The following is a 22,761-nucleotide window of genomic DNA, read 5'->3' on the forward strand; positions in this document are numbered from 1 at the left end:
TATACCTATTGAATTAGGTTTAATTTAATTAGTATTTAGACAGCTAGAATTAAATGACAAATATTGAAAATTCATGTCATCTGCCAGCAATTTTTGCTTACCTCGCATCAGCGTGCGCAGCATACCAATTTAAAACAGATCACCTTAACAGAAGAGTCAGTTAGCAAATTCTTGGAGCGTTTGTCGAACAGCCAGTTAGCAGGTGATAGTAACAGTCGACTAACAGCGAACGAGTCGCTGCTAAATGTGCAAAAGCGACTGAAGTTAGAAAGATCCCATTTTTTTACATTACGCGGTGTGCGGCGGCCAGGCGGCGCTTGTTTGCGCTTGTTCAACTTCTTTTTTTTTTTCAAAAGCATTTCGTACCATTAACGTCTCGATACGAATCAATGTGTGCAGTGTCTGGTGTTAAGTGTGTATATATATAATGATCGCTTGTGTAGCTGTGAATTTGTTTTAAAAATGCGCCAAATCCAAGCAACGGCTTTAGTAACAACAGCGACAGCAACGAAACGCAAGTGCGTCCAACAATCATAATAATAACAACAACACACACAACTAATGCCAAAATTAGCCGGCACAGTCAGCGCACTTGTTTGAGTTCTCTGACTGCTTATCGCTTCCGCCAAAAACAAAAAGTAAATCAAATAAAAAACAACGAACAAGAAGGGCAAACCAAATCGATCGAAACGAAACAAAAGCAGGAAAACCAATTGTGCGTATAAAAGCAACAACAGCAACAATGAACACATGACAACAGTGCCATTGTGCAGCAGCAGCATCAGCGTCCTATCTGTACACATGCGTGAATGCATGTATGTGTGTGTGAATTCAATTTGCGATACGCCTGAAAGATGCGTAGACCGTCCGCGTTGAGTCGCAATCATTATTTTGTGATCGGGCTGCTGCTGGGCCTGGTGCTCAGCTGCTATATACCGCAGGACATTTGGGAGTTGGTGCAGCAGGAGGAATGCCCACAGGAGGCTGCCGAAAATTTGCTCATCGAACGTTTCGGCCAGGACTTTGAGCCACATTTAAATTTGATCAATAAGCCGCTGGCGGCCAAAAAGCCGGTAAGTCTCACAGAAGATCTATACACGTATGTATATACATACATATGTATGTAATTTAAATCAATATTACACTCTTGCTCCGCACTCTTGCTCTCTATTGACTCATTGTCATTCTCGCTGTGTCTTTCTCTCTTCGTAATATAAGAGCGTTTCCGCACGTGGTCCACGCGCCAATCAAAGCGTGTCAAGCAAAGAGAGGGCCAATCGTGTCCTCCCCAGAGCTGAGCACGTGTCGTGACTTGAGCACGAATCGATCATATTGCTCAGCACATGTTACACAAACCTCATTTAAAAAATGATTAAGGCATCTAAAGGGAACCATATATTAGCTGTATTAATATAAATGTAAACGCGAAACATTTGCAGCATTATCATCTGCATTGTGTTTCAAAAATGCTACAGCTGCTCCTGTTGGAAGCGCAAACACGTGTCCATCTCTAGCCTTATGTGTTTGCATATGCGCGCGCGTTTTAGTGTGCGTGTGTGTCTCTGCTTGTTTGCTCGTATTTGTGCACATGGCAAGCAATTTATTGACCTTCTTGCTTATCGCATTCGCTTTCGTAATTCGCCTACCACCTCATTTCGGGCAGGCATATGCATCACACATATGTGTACTTATGTATGTATGTATATATGTATGTGTGTAAGTCTATGTGTTTGTGTGTGCGTCGCTAGCGTCAGTGCAGACGTCACTTTTCATTATTTTGGGGTTCAATTGCCGTTATCATCCATCCATGTTCGTGCGGCATTCGCCGTATGAAGAAGGCAAGATCAACAAGTCCAAGAAGCCAGCAACCACTTTGCAGCCGCTCAGTTTAATTTTAGAATGAAAACAGAACTAAAAAACATTTCTCGACAATTAGCACCCGGTGTGTGTCTGTGTGTGTGTGTGTGTGGAGCATCAGCAACAGTTTGATGTTGACTGTAAATGCTCTGCATGCTTAATGGATACTGCACTGTTAATGCGCAGAAACATACACACATACATGTTGATTCACTCTCATGTTACACGATAACAGTTATATTTTGGCAATTACGATGAGCGCAAATTACTGCATTCCTTGCAAATTCAATTTGATCAGCAACAAAAAATTAAAAAAAAAAAAAAAAATCGAAATTAAAAAAGAACACGCGATGAACAAAAATTCCACTGGCGCGCGCATAAATTACATTTAAATAAATAAACGCATTTCGCTTATAAACCAGAGCTAAGTAAATAACCGATAACTGATACATGCATCATGCCATAACAACATGAATACATACAGACAGACATAAAATGTAGCTATGTATGTATACATACATATGTAGTGCACATACATTTGCCAATTTACGTATGTACATACAAACATATATACACATGTATGTATGTAAATCGAGCACAGCAAAATTTATTGAATTAAATGCGAGCAACATGGCAAAAAAAAACAAAAAAAAAAAAACACGAAAATCGATCATGATTTTTGTTAAATGCTCTCTTTGATATCATATCGAAATTTTATGTAAAGGGAAAACAAATCTTATTACTATGTTAATATATGTACATATGTGTTAATGTTAACATGGAGTGACCAATTCTGACTGGATGTTATGTTAATATACATATGTATGTATGTATGTGTGTGTGTGGGTGTAAGAGATAAGAAATCAAGTGATATGGAAATATAGATTACAGGAAATTATAGCATTCATTTCAATTTAAAGCTATGCTAAAATTAAGTACGTTATAAAAAGGAAATAGAAATGGAATTCCAATATTATGGAATGTTTCCAATTAAAGTAATTGGAATTTTTATTGGATTAATAATGTTAAAATCGAGCTTTTGCAGGATTTAATTTCATTTTGAAATGAAAATGGTTTAATTTACAATAAAAAATTGTACAGGGTATTTGATGAATGGTAATGTCTATGCACTGCCATTAATATGCCATACAGATATATTTATATTAAGCTAACAATGCAAACGTTAGCGTTTTAATTAAGCGATTGACGTGAAAAAAAAAACTTGATAAAAGAAAAACGAAAAATTAAATTTTTTTTGGCAGGTTTATGATTTTGTTTTTGTTTTTTTTTTTTTTTTTTCGGCTAAAATCAATCAGCGATAATTTATAAAGTGGGCAAAAATGTTTTTCGCACTTCTCCCAAAGATCACAAACGCCAAAGAGCCAGTGATGGATATATAAATATTTAATATATGATTTGTTTACAGATGAAACTGAAACTTTGCTAGCTGAAACATGTGATCCAATGCATGTTAATAGCATAACAGAATAGTTATTTTATTGCACAAAAAAAAAAAAAAAATGTCGAAAATAGTTAAAGTTTTCGTTTTGAAGCTGTAAGCTACATATTTATGACCAGAACTTATTTAATTTATACTGAACAAAAATCGAGCGGAACGAACTGCTTGCAGTTTCTTCTTTACATATAATCAGTGTTGTGTAACGCGAAACCATTTTAGGGTTTGTTAAGTCAATCTTGAGCACTTTTTATGTGATTTTGATGATTTGCGCTTCACGTACCTCGAAATAATGTTTATTATTTCGACTGAAAAGACCAACGTTTCTCTCTCTCTCTCTCTCGCTCCCTCTGTCTGTGTGCTTATTAATATTATTTTTTGTTTAATGTGCGTAAGTTACTTAGTGGATATGACACGAGCGCAAGATAATATTCGAAACTCGTTCGCATAAAGCAAAAAAAGAGAAAACATGTTCAACCGGCACGACTAGTAGATATCCTATAACTAACTATTTTCAATATAAAGAGTACTATTGCAACCCTATACTTATAACTTTGGAAATCCTTTTACAAATTTTTGATCGATTTTAATCGATTTCATGGAGCTGTGAAACAGGTTCGACCAAGAAGGGCATTAACCTTACAAAGACCTTCATGTCCTAACTCTTTTTATCTGACCGATCTCTCAAGAGATCCACTAAACCACTTCGACTATTGTCAATGATCAATGCTAAAATCATATATAACATAAATCCCATATACTCTACTTGTACTCGCCTACAGGGTATTCAACAAAAGTTGAGCAAAAAGTCGTTTTCCACTCACTTAATACAAGTAAATGACAATAACTCGAGTTTACTCAACATCATGTATGTTTGCCGTTGCTGTTGTTGTTGTATAAGCAAACATATAACATGGGCTCAGTGTGAGTGTGTGAGAGTGTGTGTACATAGACTAAGTGCTCCATTGACACGAAAAACAAAAAAACATAAGCAAAAGAAGTGAAATCACATTTGTTTGTCTGCGCACTTTGAACCGAGTGACCCGACCCGCATATCATAACCAAATGAATCTTTCATGTGATCGGTGGATTTATATAATAAAGGATAGTTTAGCCTCAAGACGGCTATACAAGACATGGAACAGCTTACTCAGCTTACTCCTATATGGCTTTATAATCTTTATTTAGATATGATATATTCGAATTGTAAAATAGAGCATGAATATTTCATTGAAAAGCTCTTATATATAATAATAGACCTTTTGTATATCTTAAAAAAAATCAATTTCTCGATCTACTTTAGAGTTCCAAAGGTAAATTTTCAAGTTGTTTGTTTAAATAATCTCTGAGATGTAAATAAAGAATATGATCTCAGATCTACTGTACAATGTCATGCGTACCAAATACATACACCATTTAACAGCTCTAGGTGCTAGACTCTCCATTCCACTTCTACTATTTCTATAAACTCTTAACTCTTATAAAGCCTATATAGCTTTTAAGACTCTACAACGATTTAGTTACACCTATTGTAGTTACCTGACAACCAAAATTCATTTTGAAAAAAAAAAGAGAAAAAAATAATAGAAATTATTTGTTTAGAAAATTTCGGTAAATGTTTCAAAACATGTTCATTGGTTTCATGCCGTCCACTGGAAGAGCTGTGATTCGTACAAATATGTCGAAAAATTGTGCCCAAATATTGCGCCGATTTTGCATGATAATGCGACAAAATTTTGCCAAAAGCTGCGAAGACAAATTGAATGATCAGATCAATCTGGAGCTAAAGGCCTGCCATCAATATTTAGCCATGGTAATATTAGAATGCAACAGATAGAGATGAAAGAGTAGAGCTATAAATAGTGATAGTTATATATATATATATATATATATATATATATATATATATATATATATATATGTGGATCATGGTAAATAGGTCCAATCCGTATATCACTCATATGTGATATAGATAGCATTATGTGAGATATGAAACTATAGATATAAGCTAAGATATCTTTATAATGGATATGGCTAAATTCTTTACAGAGTAACTCAATAAGTAGAGCTATATTTAGATGATGTTGAAATCTAGATAGAGATAGTATAGTATAGTGGTATAGATAGTTATCAATCTATATAATGTCCTTAGACTGTAGAGATCTTATATATCAAGATCAATATATCTATAGTCTATATGATTTGCTATAATGTCTATAGCTTCCAGTAGACTCCATTGATATGATCTGCATAATAATTCAGAGCCACATCGCAGGCATATCACTTCGATCGAGCCGATGTCAGCTCGCCGGGCATCCATAGCTTCTTTCTGAAGGCCAGCATGGAGGAGCGCGATCATGCCGAGCACATCATGAAGTATATGAATAAACGAGGCGGTCTAATACGTTTGAGCACCGTGCCAGAGCCGTTGGCCGATTTCGGGGATGCGCTGGGTGCACTGAAGCATGCGCTCCAAATGGAATTGGAGGTGAATCAGCATCTATTGGATGTGCATGCGCTGGCCGGCAAGGAGAACGATCCGAACCTCTGCGATTTCATTGAGGCCAATTTTCTGCAGGAGCAGGTCGACGGTCAGAAGATATTGGCCGACTTCATACGCCAATTGGAGCGGGCCAAGAGCGATATCGGCGAATATATGTTCGACAAGTATATGGCCTCGGCTGGCATGCACCAGGAGATCAAGAAGCGTTGAAATGGTAGAAACAAAAATTTAGAATCCCTCAGCTCAGCGCCTCTTCTATGTCCACTTCATTTTTGTTTGCTATGTATCGATTCAATGGCAATAGATTGTGGGGCTTATCAGCGTCCCAGTAGCGCAATATATGTCTATAAATAATAATAAATAAATATATATATATATATACCATTATTATCAGCTATCAATTAGATCAGCCCCAGGGCTTTGACACACATATATTTCGATTGGAAAGTACGCTCGACGCACTTGACGCAGCCGATCTTCGATAGCCACAAATCATAGTAGATCATTAATTAATGAATTTATAGCTCAATCGATTAGTGAGATCATATTGGAAGTGAATATATATATATTGGATTATATATGTACATATATCTTGTAAAGCAAACCTTGAAACCTAAGCCGTGTAGTTGGATTACAATCAGAGATATTCTTATAGAATGATCGATTTTTATGCTCTGATGCTTCAAGTTTGTGCTTGAGCTGGATATTCGAACATCTTTATAGGTTTACTGATATGCTACAACATAAGATACCTCTACATGGGGTTCAATGGAATCTACCCTCAATTCAACTTCAAAGCCATTCAGATGCAAATCCTGTGATGGATAGATATGATAGATGTCCATATTCGAAAACAACAAAAAGCATATATGTAGATGGATATATATCCAAAAAGTATTTGACTATATCTAAATATATATATATGTATATATGTAGATATATATCCAAAAAGCATTTGATCTTAAGTAAGAGAGAAGAATAACTCTAGATATCTCTATGTTTTCTATCTAGTCTCTGTGCTAGATATAACTTTAGTCTTTAATAAAGTGAAGTATATTGTTGTGTGCGATGGCAGGGTAACTGCTAGTCGTGCATGCCCGTTTAGGGCACTTTTGCCAGTTGCCTTAATTGAAAAGCGCGTCGCATTTCCGGCTTAAGGCTCTCACATATAGCAAATACCTAGACATATTTTTAGAAATATATACATATACATATGTATATATATATATATATATATATATATATATATATGTATGCATGCATACATATGTGTGTGTTGTGCTTGTATTTGTTTATTTGCATCTATATAGTGCACAATAACGCGCTCAATTAATTGTCATAAGCGCGAGACAGCGTCGACCCAGTGTTCCACCATTTACAGCTAGACACAACAACAACAACAACAATAGGAACAACAACAATAGCAAAGAAATACACAAATATCATCCCATCTAGACGATCTGTAACAATTCTAGCACCGCCTGCGCACTTCTTTCAATTAAGATTTGTCAAATCCAATGCAATTCACATTGCCCACTTGGATCGCTGTGCCCGATTGAAAACGAGCTGAGATTGAGGCACAGCTACATGCATATATATATGTATCTACACATATATAAAGCTGAATATATAGATATATGCAAAGTAGTGCTATTTGTGAGCAACATTCATCAGTTTCACATTCGAATCACTTGAAACATTTGAATGTCGCCGAATAAGTTGATTCAATTATTTGAATACTTGATTACTAGCTCAAGGAACTTAAGCCTAGATAACTCGATCTATGCCAGGAAAGAGGAACTCTACAAGTTTATAGCTAAGCTTTACTTACAATATCATTCCCATTCTGATTCTCTAAAAACATTCGAATAGCTTCAAATCAATTGAGAAACATGAACAGTAAACTATTTAATGACAATTTGATGGGACTTGAATTACTCGCTTTATGAATGAGCCATCAACAGACAACAAATTGCACATTTACACTCATCAAATATTTATCATGGCTCGGAGATCTGATTACAAACAAATGAAGCTCAAAGCAAATCAAATCAAATATTCAAATTGCATCTACATGAATCAATATATATATATATATGGAACTATAGATATATGTATGTATGCAGGTTTATCTGTTTGTTTATAGTGAATGTGACAAAAGTTATCTCAACATTTATTTATTACACCCAATGCCGAACAGGTGAACAGAAATTGTACCCTGGACCCTAAGCGCCATATAGCCCGGGCATGTACATATATTAATATAAACACATATGTATATATAGTTTGTCATAGTGGACCCATATTTGGACTGAGTCATAAGCCTAGACTTGGGTACTTTGCTAGGGAGAATGACTGACTGCAAAATGCTCGTTCATCACAATAAAGATTGAGTTATATGGGTTCTTTATATATCTATATGGGTATTAGCTATGTAAATAATATAGATATATAGATATGTATATAATCTATACACAGCTATTTAGATAGAGATCTATGGGTGTATAGATATTTGGATATAAATGTATATTTATATACATACATATATCCTCCAGAATTCCCAACGCCAAAATGATAAATGGACTATATATCTTATAATGATATTCCATAGAGCAAATCCTAAACTCTTTTGCTTCTATCTTGAGAGCTATAAGTGAGTAGAGTATTCTATTAAAGATACAGATCTATTAGAGATACAAGTCTAGAGATTCTACAGTTGATATATGGAATCAAAGAGATAAATATGTATATGTATGTATATAGTAAATCATCGTAACACCTCCACCAATATACCTCTTCACGTTGCCTTGAGCGAGTATAATTATAATTATGCTTGCCTTCCAGCTGCAGCTGAATTGTAAATTGTAAATTTTGATGGAGAGGCGCGACTGAGGACAATTGCCGTCAGCTCGAATAAACCTAATTCAATATCTATGTTTAATTAAATTCTCTGGCGTCGAAATTGAAATATTTCTTGGATTTTTCATTCGGTTCTTTATGTTTTTTGTAATTGGTGACGTTGTTCGCCTTGGCGATAAGGCAAGCTCCATTGATAACGAAATACCAAACTAAAGTCAGTTCGATATAATGAGAATCGGATAACAAGGTTTGCATAATACTCGCTCGTGAACGGTTCAATTGGCAATCAATATCAGCATTTAATCGCATTCCAAACAGATCTATCTGTGATGTGGTTCAGCAATGATTTATGACGAGTTGAGGTACAGCATTTTGAAAGCTCTGGCCTAATGCGATTTGACACGCCCATAATAGGCGTAGTTATCTATAATTGTGATGGATTCGTAGAAGAGATCCTAAAGATCAACCTAATGGGACTTGTGCCACGCCCGAAGTAGGCGTTTTTAAACTATGTAAAAGTGGGAACGATATCTGGTCTTAAAGATATATGCCTTTGGTTGTATATTGATGAAGGAAAAGAAGCAGACGAATTAGAAGAGCAAGAAGAAGAGGAATAAATCAACAGGCCTTTCTATCTTTACAATCTGTGGAAGATATGGTATATTCCAATAGGCATAGCTATATCTATACTCTATATATCTACTCTAAGTATATGAATATTCTGAACTCCACGAAACTTACCTCAATAGCGTAGATCCTCACTTGGTAGATGTACCAAAGTTTTCAGTCTAGTTGGCTTTCTTTCCGGTAGTTAAAAAGTTCTGTCTACAAAACGAACTCCTATTTAGTTATATATGTGTATCACATCAAACTAATATACTCTCTTCATTCGCTGAACGAGCGTAAATGTAAAATAATCATTCACATGGAAACTGTTTGTTGTTTTTACTTCCGTTGGGTGCTGTTACGTCACAAGGCTGCGCCTGTTATCGGTTATCATGCCCAGCGCTTATCGATTCTTAACTGTTCAAACAGGCAGCGCATTTTTAACAGCCACGTGCTCCCGAAAGTTTACGTACGTATATCTAGTACTTTGACACTGCGACAAATGCAGTAAATTCAATGGACTCATAACAGATGAAAACTCGGAAAACTGTTTAAATTATTAGTGGAAGAAGAGTAAGAAGAAGATGAAGTAAAAATTCAGCCAAACTGCAAACAGAGATATGTTTTAGATGGAAATATGTGTATATCAATATTCAGTATGATAGATAGAATACCTCAAAAGTTAAATATGAAGGGAGGATTACGTTTCGTTCTATCTAGAAATAAATTTGATTATTTGAGCTCCTGTCAAAGTGGACAAACAGCCGAATGTTGCTTCCCTTACGAAAGTAGATGGCATATAGAAAAGAGAGTATGTAGAATGGAGAGTATGGAACACAATATATAGTATGTCTAATATAATAAAGAACATATAATATAGAATATAGAGTATGGAGTGCAGAATATAGAATGTAGAATATAGAATATAGAATGTAGAATTTTGAATCTAGAATATAGAATATGGGATATGGGATATGGGATATAGAGTATAGAATATAGAATATAGAATATAGAATACAGAATATAGAATATAGAATATAGAATATAGAATATAGAATATAGAATATAGAATATGGAATATAGAATATAGAATACAGAATACAGAATACAGAATATAGAATATAGAATAGAATGTAGAGCATAAACAAAAATATGTCTATATTAATATGTCTCATAGAGTAAGGAACATAGAACATATATAATATAGAACAGGGAATAAAAATAAAACTATAGAATATGGTAAACCCAGTTAACATGGAGTCAAACAGTGCATATATAAGATTCTTATAGACTTCCTACGACCCCAATGCGAGTTCTAAAGTCAAAAATTCAATGTAGTTAAAGTTTCCTCATGGCATAATAAACCGCACCTCAGTCGAAATTATTTTACTTGAGTTGATTCATAATGCCAAAGTCGGCAATTGTTCGCTCTTCTCTCTGCTGCAGCTACTTCTTCTTCTTCCTCTTCTTCATTCCGTTAGTCATTCATAATTCGGATGAAATCGCATAAAATGGCAAAAGCAAATAAATCGACTGGCCAAAGAAATTTTTGGATGAATCGCACAGCTGAATTAGTAAATTCAAATCGAGCCACTCGATGTTTGCTTTTTGCGAAATTCTCAATTTTTTGTATTCACAAGCAAATATATGTACATATGTATGTATGTATTTGCGTAAAATACAAAAAAAAAAATATATATTTTTTTTAGACACATTTTGGAAAATATTTTCATGGAGACCACAAAAAAAAAAACGCTACAAAAAGTGATGCACAGGCGGCCCCATCTGAAGGGGGGGACGGGGGGCTAATGTGTGTCTGTGGCAGCTAGGCAAATGTTTACCTGTTGCGCAGCTTCATGTATGTGTGTGTGTGCGTGTGTGTGTGTTGTGTTTAGATATTTACACAATTAATTGCGTACAGAGATATTGCTCTGACTGTGGCATAAGGTGCCGTAATTTAAGCACAAGGTCATCTTGCTTTTGCATGCGAATCGCATAGAGGGGCAATAGCCACGTCGTCCGTTTAGTTAGGTCGCTGCTATGGCACTCCAGCTAGAGCTATAATAGCCTGACAATTACGAAACATTAATAAAAACTCTATATAACTAAAATTGATTGAATTGATTTGCTAATTACAAAATAGGCAAAGCAATAGAAAATCTCTCGGAAATGGGGCATATCGATTGAGATGGGTAAGAGATTCATAAAAATTGCTAATTAATTTAGAGACTGATATAAATATAAAATTATGCACACATACATATACATATGTATGTACCAGGCATATAGAGTATTTGCTAGTCGAGCACAGAAATTACAGGATATATGGAAAGAAGAAGAATTTAATCTATTTTGTAATCAAATAATTCTCTTTCCAAGCGTACATAGAGAACATTCTACCTGTACTGGGTTAGTCACTTAATGTATTACAGGGTATCTTGCAGTCGTGCATGTTGTTCGTATGCTTGGCTACTAACTAACTGGACAACCTGTATTTGTAATTGTTATTGGCGCTAATTGCTGCTCACTGTGATGCAATGCAAAGTTGTTCATTAGCCACGCCCACAACCATGTAACGCCCCCTTTTCAGTGAGTGCCTAAGGGGCGTGTGTGTGAGTGTGTGAGTGTAGAGACACATACTAAGTGAAACTAGCTGCATGGACACACAGTTCAAGGGTCAAATGGGTCTAACTGACGTCAGTGCCGATAAGAAAACAGTAAAAATAAAGAGGAAGAAAAATCGATTGCAATCTAATGATAGCTATTGATAAGACGTTGAGATACCCTTGCAATTTGGGAAAATAAAATAAAAGTATTATACGAAAAGAGTATTTGGTATATGAGCAATACATAAAGGAGTCTGAAATAGGGATATGAAATACAGATAACTGTTACTAGATAAAGATATCGTGTACGGATATGGATCTATGGATACGAAAAGAAGACGGATAGATATAGATATATAGAATAGATATAGATATAGATATAGATATAGATATAGATATAGATATAGATATAGATATAGATATAGATATAGATATAGATATAGATATAGATATAAATATAGATATAGATATAGATATAGACATAGCTTTAGATATAGACATACCTATAGATATAGACTTTACACCTTGAACAGATCTCTACCCACACATACATTTCCTTTATGAACCCTTAAAGTCAATCCCATGAAAAAAATAACAAACTTGAACAATGAAATGTTTTCATTAATGTTCCTGCATATGTATGAATGGCTGGAAGATATATCCAGTTCTTCAGAAAAACTATAATACCCGCATATTATAGTAGGCGAAGGCAAGTGAAGGCCAGCGCTTTACGACCCCATAAACAGTGGCCAATTAAAAGATATTTGTAATTGGCCATATAATTTCATTCAACTGCCGACAAAAGGCCTCCAAAGGCCAAGGAAACGTAACACAGAGCTGAAAATTGAATTGGCATTAGGGAAACAATGCAACGATCGGGGAACTCTCAGATATACATATATATACATATATATAATATAGTAAAATTTAATAGCAATAATGTGTATATTATATCTATGAATATCTATAGGTATGTAGATAGATAGATAGGTAAGTAGGTAAATCGAAAGAATTGATGATAGGTTGATAGATAGATTATAATTATCTATGTAACCCTATCTGTGCCTATTAACGTCTCGATTTTGGAACCTACTCAAACTGGAGACTTTGAAGTAAAACCTTTTATACTACAAATTATTATGGTACCGAGACTATTATTGTATATGTAACAGATTATCGCCTATACGTAATATATCCCAGTCATGAAGTCTCCCTTGCTTTGTAGTTTAATTAAACTCCCGAATTCTCCAATTTAAACTTTTATATTCATCTGCCACATATGTATAATAACATATTTTCTAGATCTTCTATTGTTGAGATCTATTCTAGATCTTCTATTGTTGAATCTGCCAATATATTATGGAATGTATTTATATATATGTAATGCTAGCAGGATTGGTTTTTTCCAAAATTTTACTCAGATACCCTGTCAGCATATGGGAAGTGAGTTACATATAGTAGGAGTCCACTGCGATCACTAAAATTTCATAGAGTAAACTATAAGGCTGACTGCACTGTGACTGATCGTATTTGTATTGCTGGGTATCTGCTAGTCTAACACTCTCCCTGTGTGTCTTTGGCAAAGAATGTGCTACTTGGAAAAACTCTAACTCATATACATAATCATAAACATTTTATAGAGAACGTTGAACCTTTTATATACTTCATAAAAACCCAGATACAAATTGATGCAAACATCAAAAACTTTTCCAACTTATATATACATATATATAAATATATATGTGTATATACATAGATATTATTTTAGAGTTGACGAGAATAGAACATAATCATCTAATCAGCACTTGACTCGAGTTGACTTTGTGGTCTTGATTTCTCAAGTGCCCAAACGTGCGGTTCATGCAGACCGACCAGATAATTCTAATGGGTACAAACTACTTATGATATTCCCATTCGACAGCAATGATCATTCTGACAATTCTAATGCTATAAATGGAGTAAAGGAAAGGGAAGATGGAATATAGGAGATAGATGATGGGAAGATAGAAGAGAAAGGATAGAAGATGGAATATAGAAGATATTAGAAAAGAATTGTTAAATGTATTACTATAGAAGATAGAAAATGATATATACATATGATGGAATATAGATGATAGCGGATGGATGAAAGCTGAACGATAATAAATGACGGAGGATAGATGAGAGCAGATGAGGATGATAAAGGATAAAGGAAAGATGATAGAGTACTATTAGATTCTTTAGTATTATACGTTCCCTATGGTCCCTTTCTCTCTCTCGCTTTTTCTTAATCTCTACCTCTCATTATGTCTCTCTCTCACTCATTCTAAATCGGTCTTCTCCCTCTCTCTCTCTCTCTCTCTCTGTCTCTTAGTCTCTCACTTTTCGCTTATGTTTTTCATACATTTCTATAGAAATTTTTTCTCTAATGTTTTTCGCCTTCTCTCTCGCCCACCACAGGTAAAAAATGTATTACGGCCTCGTTACTACTCCTCGGAGTTGGGCATACGGGAGAAGATCTTTATCGGCGTGATGACGTCACAGGAGAACATCAACAGCTATGCAACGGCATTCAATCGCACCACCGCCCACCTGGTGAACAAGATCAAGTTCTTCATCAATGCGGACAGCGTGAAAACGAACTATCAGTTGAAGAACATCGTCGGCTTCACGGACACGCGGGAAAGTCGTCGTCCCTTCTATGTGATCAAGTATATAGCGGACAATTATCTGGATGAATACGATTACTTTCTGCTGGTGCCGGACAATGTCTATGTGGATGCACGGAAGCTGAATGCGCTGCTTTACCATATGAGCATCACCTTTGATCTGTATATGGGCGGCATACGGGTTGCCCAGGGCGAAACTGGCGATGGTCATGGCAATGGCAATGGCAAGGGCGATGGCAATGTTGGCAATGGCAATGGAGAGGATGAGAATGCAGCACCAGTTGAACGTGATGAATCGATGAATGATTCGGGTGCGGCAGGTGTGAGTGATCGCAATTATTGTGACCTTGACGCGGGCATCCTGCTGAGCAGCAGCGTCATACGGAAGATGCGCAACAATTTGGATCGTTGTGTGCGGATTGGGATTACGAATGATCATAGCGTTAACATTGGACGCTGTGTAAAGTATGCAAGTCGTGTGGCTGGCTGTCAGGAAAGCTTTCAGGTGAGTGAGAAAATGGGCAATGTCGTGCATTAGGGTTTGACATGCATTAGAGCAAATAAGAAGTTCATTTACTTCAATTGGCGATTAGCTTAACAGACATAAACAAATTAACAGCTGCCACAACAGCTGTTAACAGTTTTAGCAGCACTGCTATCAGTTGAAGTACAAGCGAACGTTGCCATGTACGTGTACATTTAGCTTACGTGCTTGTATGTGGGGTCTGTGTATGTGTGTGTGTGCACGAGTTAATTTGCCGTTTGCTTGTCGTGTGATCTTTGTTGCTTCCTACACGCCGTTTTATTTATTTAAACAATTTGCCGTTGACTAAAAAGACGCACAAAGAGCAAACACACACACACACACAGGCACACGTTGTGATATGCAAGCAGAACATCAAACAAGAACATAACAAAACCAAAATGAAGAGGGGGAAAAAATCAGTTCATTGATACATGAAAGTGACCCTGAAAAGAGCATCTCAGCAGAGCAGCAGCCGAGCGAAATGTGATGCGGAAAGCAGAGAATACAAATGAAAGAAATAGAAGCAAAAGCGACAACAACAACAGAGCAGCCACAACTTTAAAGTCTCCATACATCTTGATAAAAAAAAAAAAAGAAGAGAGAAAAAAACAAACATTTTCGAGCTACTTGCTGGCTTGTGGCAGGCAATCAAGAAGCAGCAGCAGCACTTGATGGACAGTTTATTTAATTTCCAAGTAATAGCAACGGACCAAAGAATTTCTCCGAGTATGTCAAGGGGAAGTGCTGGCGATGCTGAAGAACTGAAATAAGAGGCAATAAAATGAGACGACACGGCTTTCAAATGGAAATGCACTCTCCAAAACAGTTAAACAGGCACTGGCAGGCTTAGCCTTTGCTTGGTGCGACACAGTGCTTAGTGGGAGAGAGAGGGACGTAATGATGCTTGGCATATCAATATATGCATGTATGTACATACATATGTACGTGCGTGCATGAATACGTGCATAAGCAGAGCAGAAGAGTGGACAATGGGCAATTGGAAGTGCGCTCTCAACATAGTTGGACATGCACTGTTGCTGTGATACTTAGCACGCATACATACATATGTATGTATATGTGTGCATACTTTGGTTTAATTAAAATTGTTTATTTTTACATTTTGCGCACGCAATTTATCAAGAAAATGTTAGTTCTTCCTCTTGAATGCTAAAATGTACATACATGTACATGTATGTATGTACCTACACTCATACATACACATATTGGTGAAGACGAATTGAAACACAGGGCTAAGAACTTGACGCACGCCTTTCACTTGAAATTCGTTTGTTTGGATTTTGGGTTTATTTACATACACATATACATACATACATAGATATGCGGCTGCCAGGTATCGTGGAATGATTTACATATGTATGTATGCATGTGTATGTTTATACTCTAAGCATCATTGCGTTCCCCTCTCTCGCCCACTATGGATATGTATTTGGTTGAGTTTGAGTGGTGATAACTGTTTAATTCAAAAATGTTACATTTACAGCAGGCAAGACCACCAAGCTGAAGTGCTTGCCTAAGCTGGTGTGTGTGTGTGAGGGTATTTAGCAGTTGCGACATTTTACTGTAACAAGCTGGATGCGCTTTCTAGAAACTAACTGCGCCAACTGTTAGCAGCGCACTGTTAATTAAATTGTGCGACCAACTCGGTTCAACCCTCCAAATGGAGTAACGGGATTGGCAAGGCAAATACGAATGGCAATTGGAAATTGGGAATGCGAGCATGGGCACTAGAATGCGCGACTGGTTGCTTGGACTTAATGAGATCGTAAATGCGACGCGGCTATAAAGGAAGTTTATTGTTTTGTTATCTGTGGAACACATGTTCATAACTGGATCATGGATTTGGGTCTGGGTCTGTGTCTGGGTTGGGGTCGTCGTTTATTGTATTTGCTTCATCTCCCATTTTCTTAGAAATTAATTTCATGCGGAATTAGTCGGCGCCTAACTAATGGAATTCGTTTTTAATTGATGAATTCTTTGATGTGTCTTTGTACAGGGTATGCGTCAATATAGCTATGCATTGAATACAAAGTCGCGCCAATATAAGGATCTCAGCATCTTGGCCAAGGAGCCGGCATTCCTCAATGCAACGACCGTTTATCCCGTACAGTCGCCGGAGGATTTCTATCGTCTGCACGCCTACTACTCCAAGGTAATGTAACAGAGTACTGTTTATTGCAAATTATTTAACATAAAAGGAAACTGTTAAGTTTAAGCAATATGTCTGCCAAAGGATTTAAATTTTTAACATAGAATGCTAATAACATAACGTAACGTAACGTAAGTGAAGTCGACGGTAAACAGTGTGTGTATAGTGCGCTAAAACTAAACGAAATTGACTTTAAGAATTTAACGAAGCAGGAAGCTGATTATCTTAGCTAAATTACCGACAATTATTATAAACTTAATGAAACATAACTCAATTATAAGCAGCGCGAACGCTGTAATAATAAACCTAACGAAACGTTATTCAATTATGCATAGAGATGACTCTTTCTGTTTATAACTTAACGAATCTTCAACTATCAACGGAGTGATCCTCAGCTTAACGAAACTAAATTTGAGTATTTATTGAAACTCGTTTTCTGTTCTCCCAATTCTGCAGCATCATCTGGATATGGTGCGGCAGCGCGGCTATGCCCTGGAACAGAAATCGTACCGTATCGCCAATGGCAGCATCTCCAACAAAATACTCGAGATACGTTGGCCCCTGGGCGTACCACCGCCCAGTGCGCCGGAGACGCGGCACGACATGCTTACGTGGCAGCTGCTAAACGAGACGCACTCAATGCTGCCGAACGCGAACTCCGACCATGCCGTGGCACCGCTCAGCCGCATCGAAGCCCTGGACTTTGCCAAGGTGCTGGAGATCACACTGCAATATGCCGCACAGAAGTATCCGAAGCTGCGATACGAGAGCTTGCACAGTGCCTACCGGAAGTTCGATGCGACGCGTGGCATGGACTATCAGCTGCATCTGAATCTGTACGAGGGCGGCAGCGACGTTGCCAAGCGGCGGCGAGTGTTGCTCAAAAGCTTCGAGGTGGTCAAACCGCTGGGTCGCGTAGAGGTGGTGCCGTCGCCCTACGTCACGGAGAGTACCCGGATCGCCATACTGGTGCCGGCATTTGAGCACCAGGTGCCGGATGCGCTCGACTTTGTGGCCCAATACGAACGCATCTGCATGCACAACCAGGACAACACATTCCTGCTGCTGGTGAGTATGACTGGAGCTTGGAGAGGAGCCTCCATTGCTAAAAGTTTCCATTTTCCGTCTTGCAGATCTTTCTGTACCGCCTCGAATCGCCCAGCAAGGGTGACGACGATCCCTTCAAGAGCCTGAAAAAGTTGGCTCTTGATTTGTCATCCAAGTACAAGACAGATGGCTCGCGCATTGCCTGGGTCTCCATACGGCTGCCGGAGCAGCTGAGCACGGAGCCAGTGCACCCGGAGGATTGGCTAATGCACGCCTCCATGTACGGACCGAGGCAGTTGCTCAGCTTGGCTGTTGCCGATCTGGCGCTGCCTAAACTCGGACTCGAATCGCTGGTGCTGTTGGCCACGCCCAGCATGCTCTTCCGCACGGACTTTCTCAATCGTGTCCGCATGAATACCATCCAAGGGTTTCAGGTGTACGCGCCCATTGGCTTCCAGCTCTATCCCTGCAACTGGGCGCACTTCTGCAAGGAGTGCGACACCTGCGACATCAGCCAGAGCAGCGGCTACTTTGACCGACAGAATCAGGATGTGATTGCCTTCTACAGTCGCGACTACGTACAGGGTAATCATTGAATCTAATTTGCTCTACCGACATTTACCGACCTCTTGCCTCCACCTCTATCTCTTACCTCTACCTCTACCTCTACCTCTACCTCCACCTCTACCTCTTGCCTCCACCTGTACCTCCACCTGTACCTCTACCTCTACTTCTACCTCTACCTCTACCTCTACCTCTACCTCTACCTCTACCTCTACCTCTACCTCTACCTCTACCTCTACCTCTATCTCTACCTCTACCTCTACCTCTACCTCTACCTCTACCTCTACCTCTACCTCTACCTCTTGCCTCCACCTCTTGCCTCCACCACTACCTCTACTCTACCTCTTGCCTTTACCTGTACCTCCACCTCTACCTCTTGCCTCCACCTGTACCTCCACCTCTACCTCTACTTCTACCTCTACCTCTACCTCTACCTCTACCTCTACCTCTACCTCTACCTCTACCTCTACCTCTACCTCTACCTCTACCTCTACCTCTACCTCTACCTCTACCTCTACCTCTACCTCTACCTCTACCTCTACCTCTACCTCTACCTCTACCTCTACCTCTACTTCTACCTCTACCTCTATAACTACATCTACTTCTACCTCTACCTCTATAACTACATCTACCTCTACATCTACCTCTACCTCTACCTTTAACCTTTTGCTCTACCTCAGCCAGTTCTTTATTAAGTTTCTCTCTCGCTTACAGCTCGCAAACTTTTGGATCCCCTGGGTCTGCCCATAATGCGTAGTGATCTGGACATTGACCAGCTACTGCTGGCCACATCAAAGCCTCGCACCTCCAAGATCGAGAGCATTCTGGACATGTTTGTGGCCGCTCAGCATACGGTGCACATATTGCGCGCCGTCGAGCCCCATTTGCGCTTCGGTCTCGATGTGCGAAATCATTTGGCCCGGGGCGGTTCACTGCCCCCGACGTTGCCCCAGTCGTGCGGCGGCCAGCACTGCATCCATTTGGCGTCGCGCAAGCAGATCGGCGATGCCATCATCCGCTACGAGGATAAAAGTATTCTGCAAAAGTAGCTGCCCTACCCAGCTAATTTTGATATACATATATATCTATATATTATAGTAATATTATCAGTTCCTTGCTAAACATATATATTGCCAATTGTGTGTGAGTTAGTGTGCGTGTGCGTGTGCGTGTGTGTGTTTGCTCTTAGCTTTTAGTAAATTTTTTTGTTACTTTTGTGCGTGACTGTGTGCGTGTGTGTATGTGTCTTGCTTTAAACTGAAACTTGTAATGCTCAAAATAGTAGACAAGAATTGTTATACAATTTAGTGCTCAAAGGGTTGGGCTAGACGAGGGGAAAATGGAGCAGGGGCTAGCTAGGGGTTGGGGCCAAGGAAATTTGTAGCTGCCAACTAACTAAACTTGCTTAAGCATAACAATATATCTATAAATAATGTAAACGTTGTGTATAACAGCTGTATAATAATAGCCAGCATCTTGTGTGTCGCCTTAGCCACTCTCATAATTAAGTAGTCCTATGTAATTATAACTTGCCCTGCAAATTCCTATATATATTAGGTTTAGTATGTATCTAAGTGTTATACTATGTAATACCTAGACATAGTGAAAGTGTGTATAACAAGAGTCTCAACGTAATGCGTGCCTGCTGAGCCAGTATGACTGTGGCCCAACTCTTGCCTAGCCTCTGCACATTGTGGCAACTGTTATACAGCTTTAAGATGTTGATAACTGTTGGATATAAAACACTTTGTAAACAATATCAATTGATATATACCATTTTGAGAAGCCAATAATTGCCAGTACACTGTTATACACAACCACTGTGAACTGTTATACATAATAACCACTGTAAACTGTTATACACATAGCAATAAGCTTTTATTTTAGTTAACTGTTCAATAATGACCAACAGTTATACGAAAAATAGCAATGTTATGCGACAAAAGCACTGTTATACGAACGACGAAATAGTTCTGATTATTGCTGAAAATTGTTAGATAAACAACTTTAGGAGAGTTGAAATAAAAATGTATATGAAAATGCATGTTATACGATAGTCAACTGTTATACTGTTGTAGATATGTGAAACTGAAACATAGCAGCTGTTATACAAGAAGAGACAACGGTGAAATTGAATTGCCAACATGCATGCTACTGTCACTGTTATACAAGTGCCAACTGTTATACCAACTACGTATTTAGAGTTCGAATAAGTAGCGCCTGCCAGTTATACGTTTTAAAGCATTTTGCATTGATTATTATCATTTATATATTTTTTTTTAACATTATTTTATATAACAGATTTTTGTATTTAATTTATTTGAACACAATCAACATATTTTTTGTTATACAACTAGCAAAAGGCAATTCGTATGTAAATAGTTTTTAGCATTGGCAATACAAGAAGAGGATTTTTTGAAGTGTAGTCATAGTTTTTAGCATGATATATATATATATATTTAGAGGATAATGTAAATATAATGTGTGTAGATCTATTACGAACATGCCGATTATATAATCTAGTTGTTATACATATATCAAATAAATGTATGTAAAACAAATTCTTTGTCAATATATTTTGTTGGATATATCTTCAGCTCATATCCATGTCATTCCTTCAGCAGGAAGCTGAGATCCGACTGTGGCTCATATTCCACGGTGCTGCCATCGCTGTAAGTATAACGGTTGTTAGTATAACAGCTGTCTATTGAAAGTTGGTTCAAATTACGGTTTGAAGAGCTTGGCGTTGCGCTCGCCCAGCAGCGTCGCCTGATCGCCCTGGACGCGCAGGCTGGTGCCCTCGCGTAGCCCGAGCACGGGACGTGCATGATAGCTGACAAACTCCTCGATTCTCTCGTCTCGCGTCTCGCCCTTGTGCTGGCTACTGAGGTCCGCGTCTAGGTAGTGTGGATTGATGTTGAAGGGCACCAGACCCAAGGCCTCGAATGTGGGCGGCTGCACGACGGGCATGTCGTTGGTGGTGTGTATGGAGCGCGTGGCCACATTGGTGCCGGCACTGCTGCCCACGTAGGTGAGGCCCTCCTCCAGCACCAGCTGGCGGATCAGTTCGACCAGTTGCAGTTCGTACAGCTGCTTCAGCAGCACAAACGTATTGCCGCCGCCCACGAAAATGGCCTGCGCCTCGCGGAGCGCCCGCCCCGGATCGGGCTTTGTGTGCAGCCCCTCCACTGCATAGCCCCACGGCTGCAAAGCAGCTCTGACGGTTGCCGTATATTTGTCGTGATCCCGCAGGGCGTATGGCACGAAGAGCACAGTCTTCACATTTTTGCTGCAGGAATTAAACGTTCCAATAAGTCAATATTTGATAAGCAGATATTTGTGCTTACGCCTTGAACAGATCCTCCAATTGGGCGCGCGCATGCTCCAAGTAGCCGTAGCCATGCAATCGGGACGACGAGAGCAGCAACAAGTTCCGCGCACCGTTATTCATTTTCGAACGTCTCTTTCACGTAGAATAGCATTTAATCAGTACTTCGGATTATCTTTGCTTTATGGTGGTACTTGGGGTAGGCGATAAGTGAAAACAATACAAATGAACATTCAGATATTTCATACTCAGCAAAAAGTCAACAGTTGAGTGCACAGAACATGCAGCGATATGTCAAGGCCACTATCGACATTTGGCCTATATTTGCCGGTATTAAAAGGGCTTTCTAGTACACCACTGCCCATTGACCGATATAAGCTGGTGTTTTATAAGATACGCCTACAGCGATATATTGGCGTACCGATATTTGCTGGTATTTAATAATTTAAGCATATCGATATATCAAGTAAGCTTTCCTTTGATATCTTCATTCAATAACAAAATGTGTGAAAATGATCGATATTAATTTAGTATTCCAATAAAGATATCGAAGTATCGATATAATTTTTTTAGTATCGGCCTATGAGGCGGGAA

At 38.4% G+C, this 22,761-nt stretch overlaps 3 protein-coding genes across 3 annotated transcripts; 2 read left to right on the top strand and 1 right to left on the bottom strand.

The window, feature by feature from the left end:
- Positions 1-179: 179 nt before the first annotated feature.
- On the top strand, positions 180-21,400 carry Chpf (Chondroitin polymerizing factor). Its single transcript, XM_018109206.3, has 6 exons — positions 180-1,073; positions 14,327-15,040; positions 17,076-17,231; positions 17,685-18,296; positions 18,362-18,860; positions 19,554-21,400. The coding sequence occupies exons 1-6, from the start codon at positions 855-857 to the stop codon at positions 19,886-19,888; spliced, it is 2,535 nt and encodes an 844-aa protein (XP_017964695.1). The 5' UTR covers positions 180-854; the 3' UTR covers positions 19,889-21,400.
- Fer3HCH (Ferritin 3 heavy chain homolog) lies at positions 4,852-6,191 on the top strand. The gene is made up of 2 exons (XM_018109214.3): positions 4,852-5,126; positions 5,589-6,191. Exons 1-2 carry the CDS (start codon positions 4,929-4,931, stop codon positions 6,024-6,026), a joined length of 636 nt encoding a protein of 211 aa, XP_017964703.1. The 5' UTR covers positions 4,852-4,928; the 3' UTR covers positions 6,027-6,191.
- A 33-nt stretch (positions 21,401-21,433) lies between the features above and the next one.
- Positions 21,434-22,577, bottom strand: LOC108656881 (putative alpha-aspartyl dipeptidase). The gene is made up of 3 exons (XM_018109212.3): positions 22,187-22,577; positions 21,568-22,128; positions 21,434-21,509 (listed from the first exon to the last, which is right to left on the bottom strand). Exons 1-3 carry the CDS (start codon positions 22,288-22,290, stop codon positions 21,449-21,451), a joined length of 726 nt encoding a protein of 241 aa, XP_017964701.1. The 5' UTR covers positions 22,291-22,577; the 3' UTR covers positions 21,434-21,448.
- Between the last annotated feature and the right edge of the window lie 184 nt (positions 22,578-22,761).

Source organism: Drosophila navojoa, chromosome X (genome assembly GCF_054131105.1).
Source record: "Drosophila navojoa isolate 15081-1374.11 chromosome X, UAZ_NAV_1.0, whole genome shotgun sequence".
Lineage (NCBI taxonomy): Eukaryota > Metazoa > Arthropoda > Insecta > Diptera > Drosophilidae > Drosophila > Drosophila navojoa.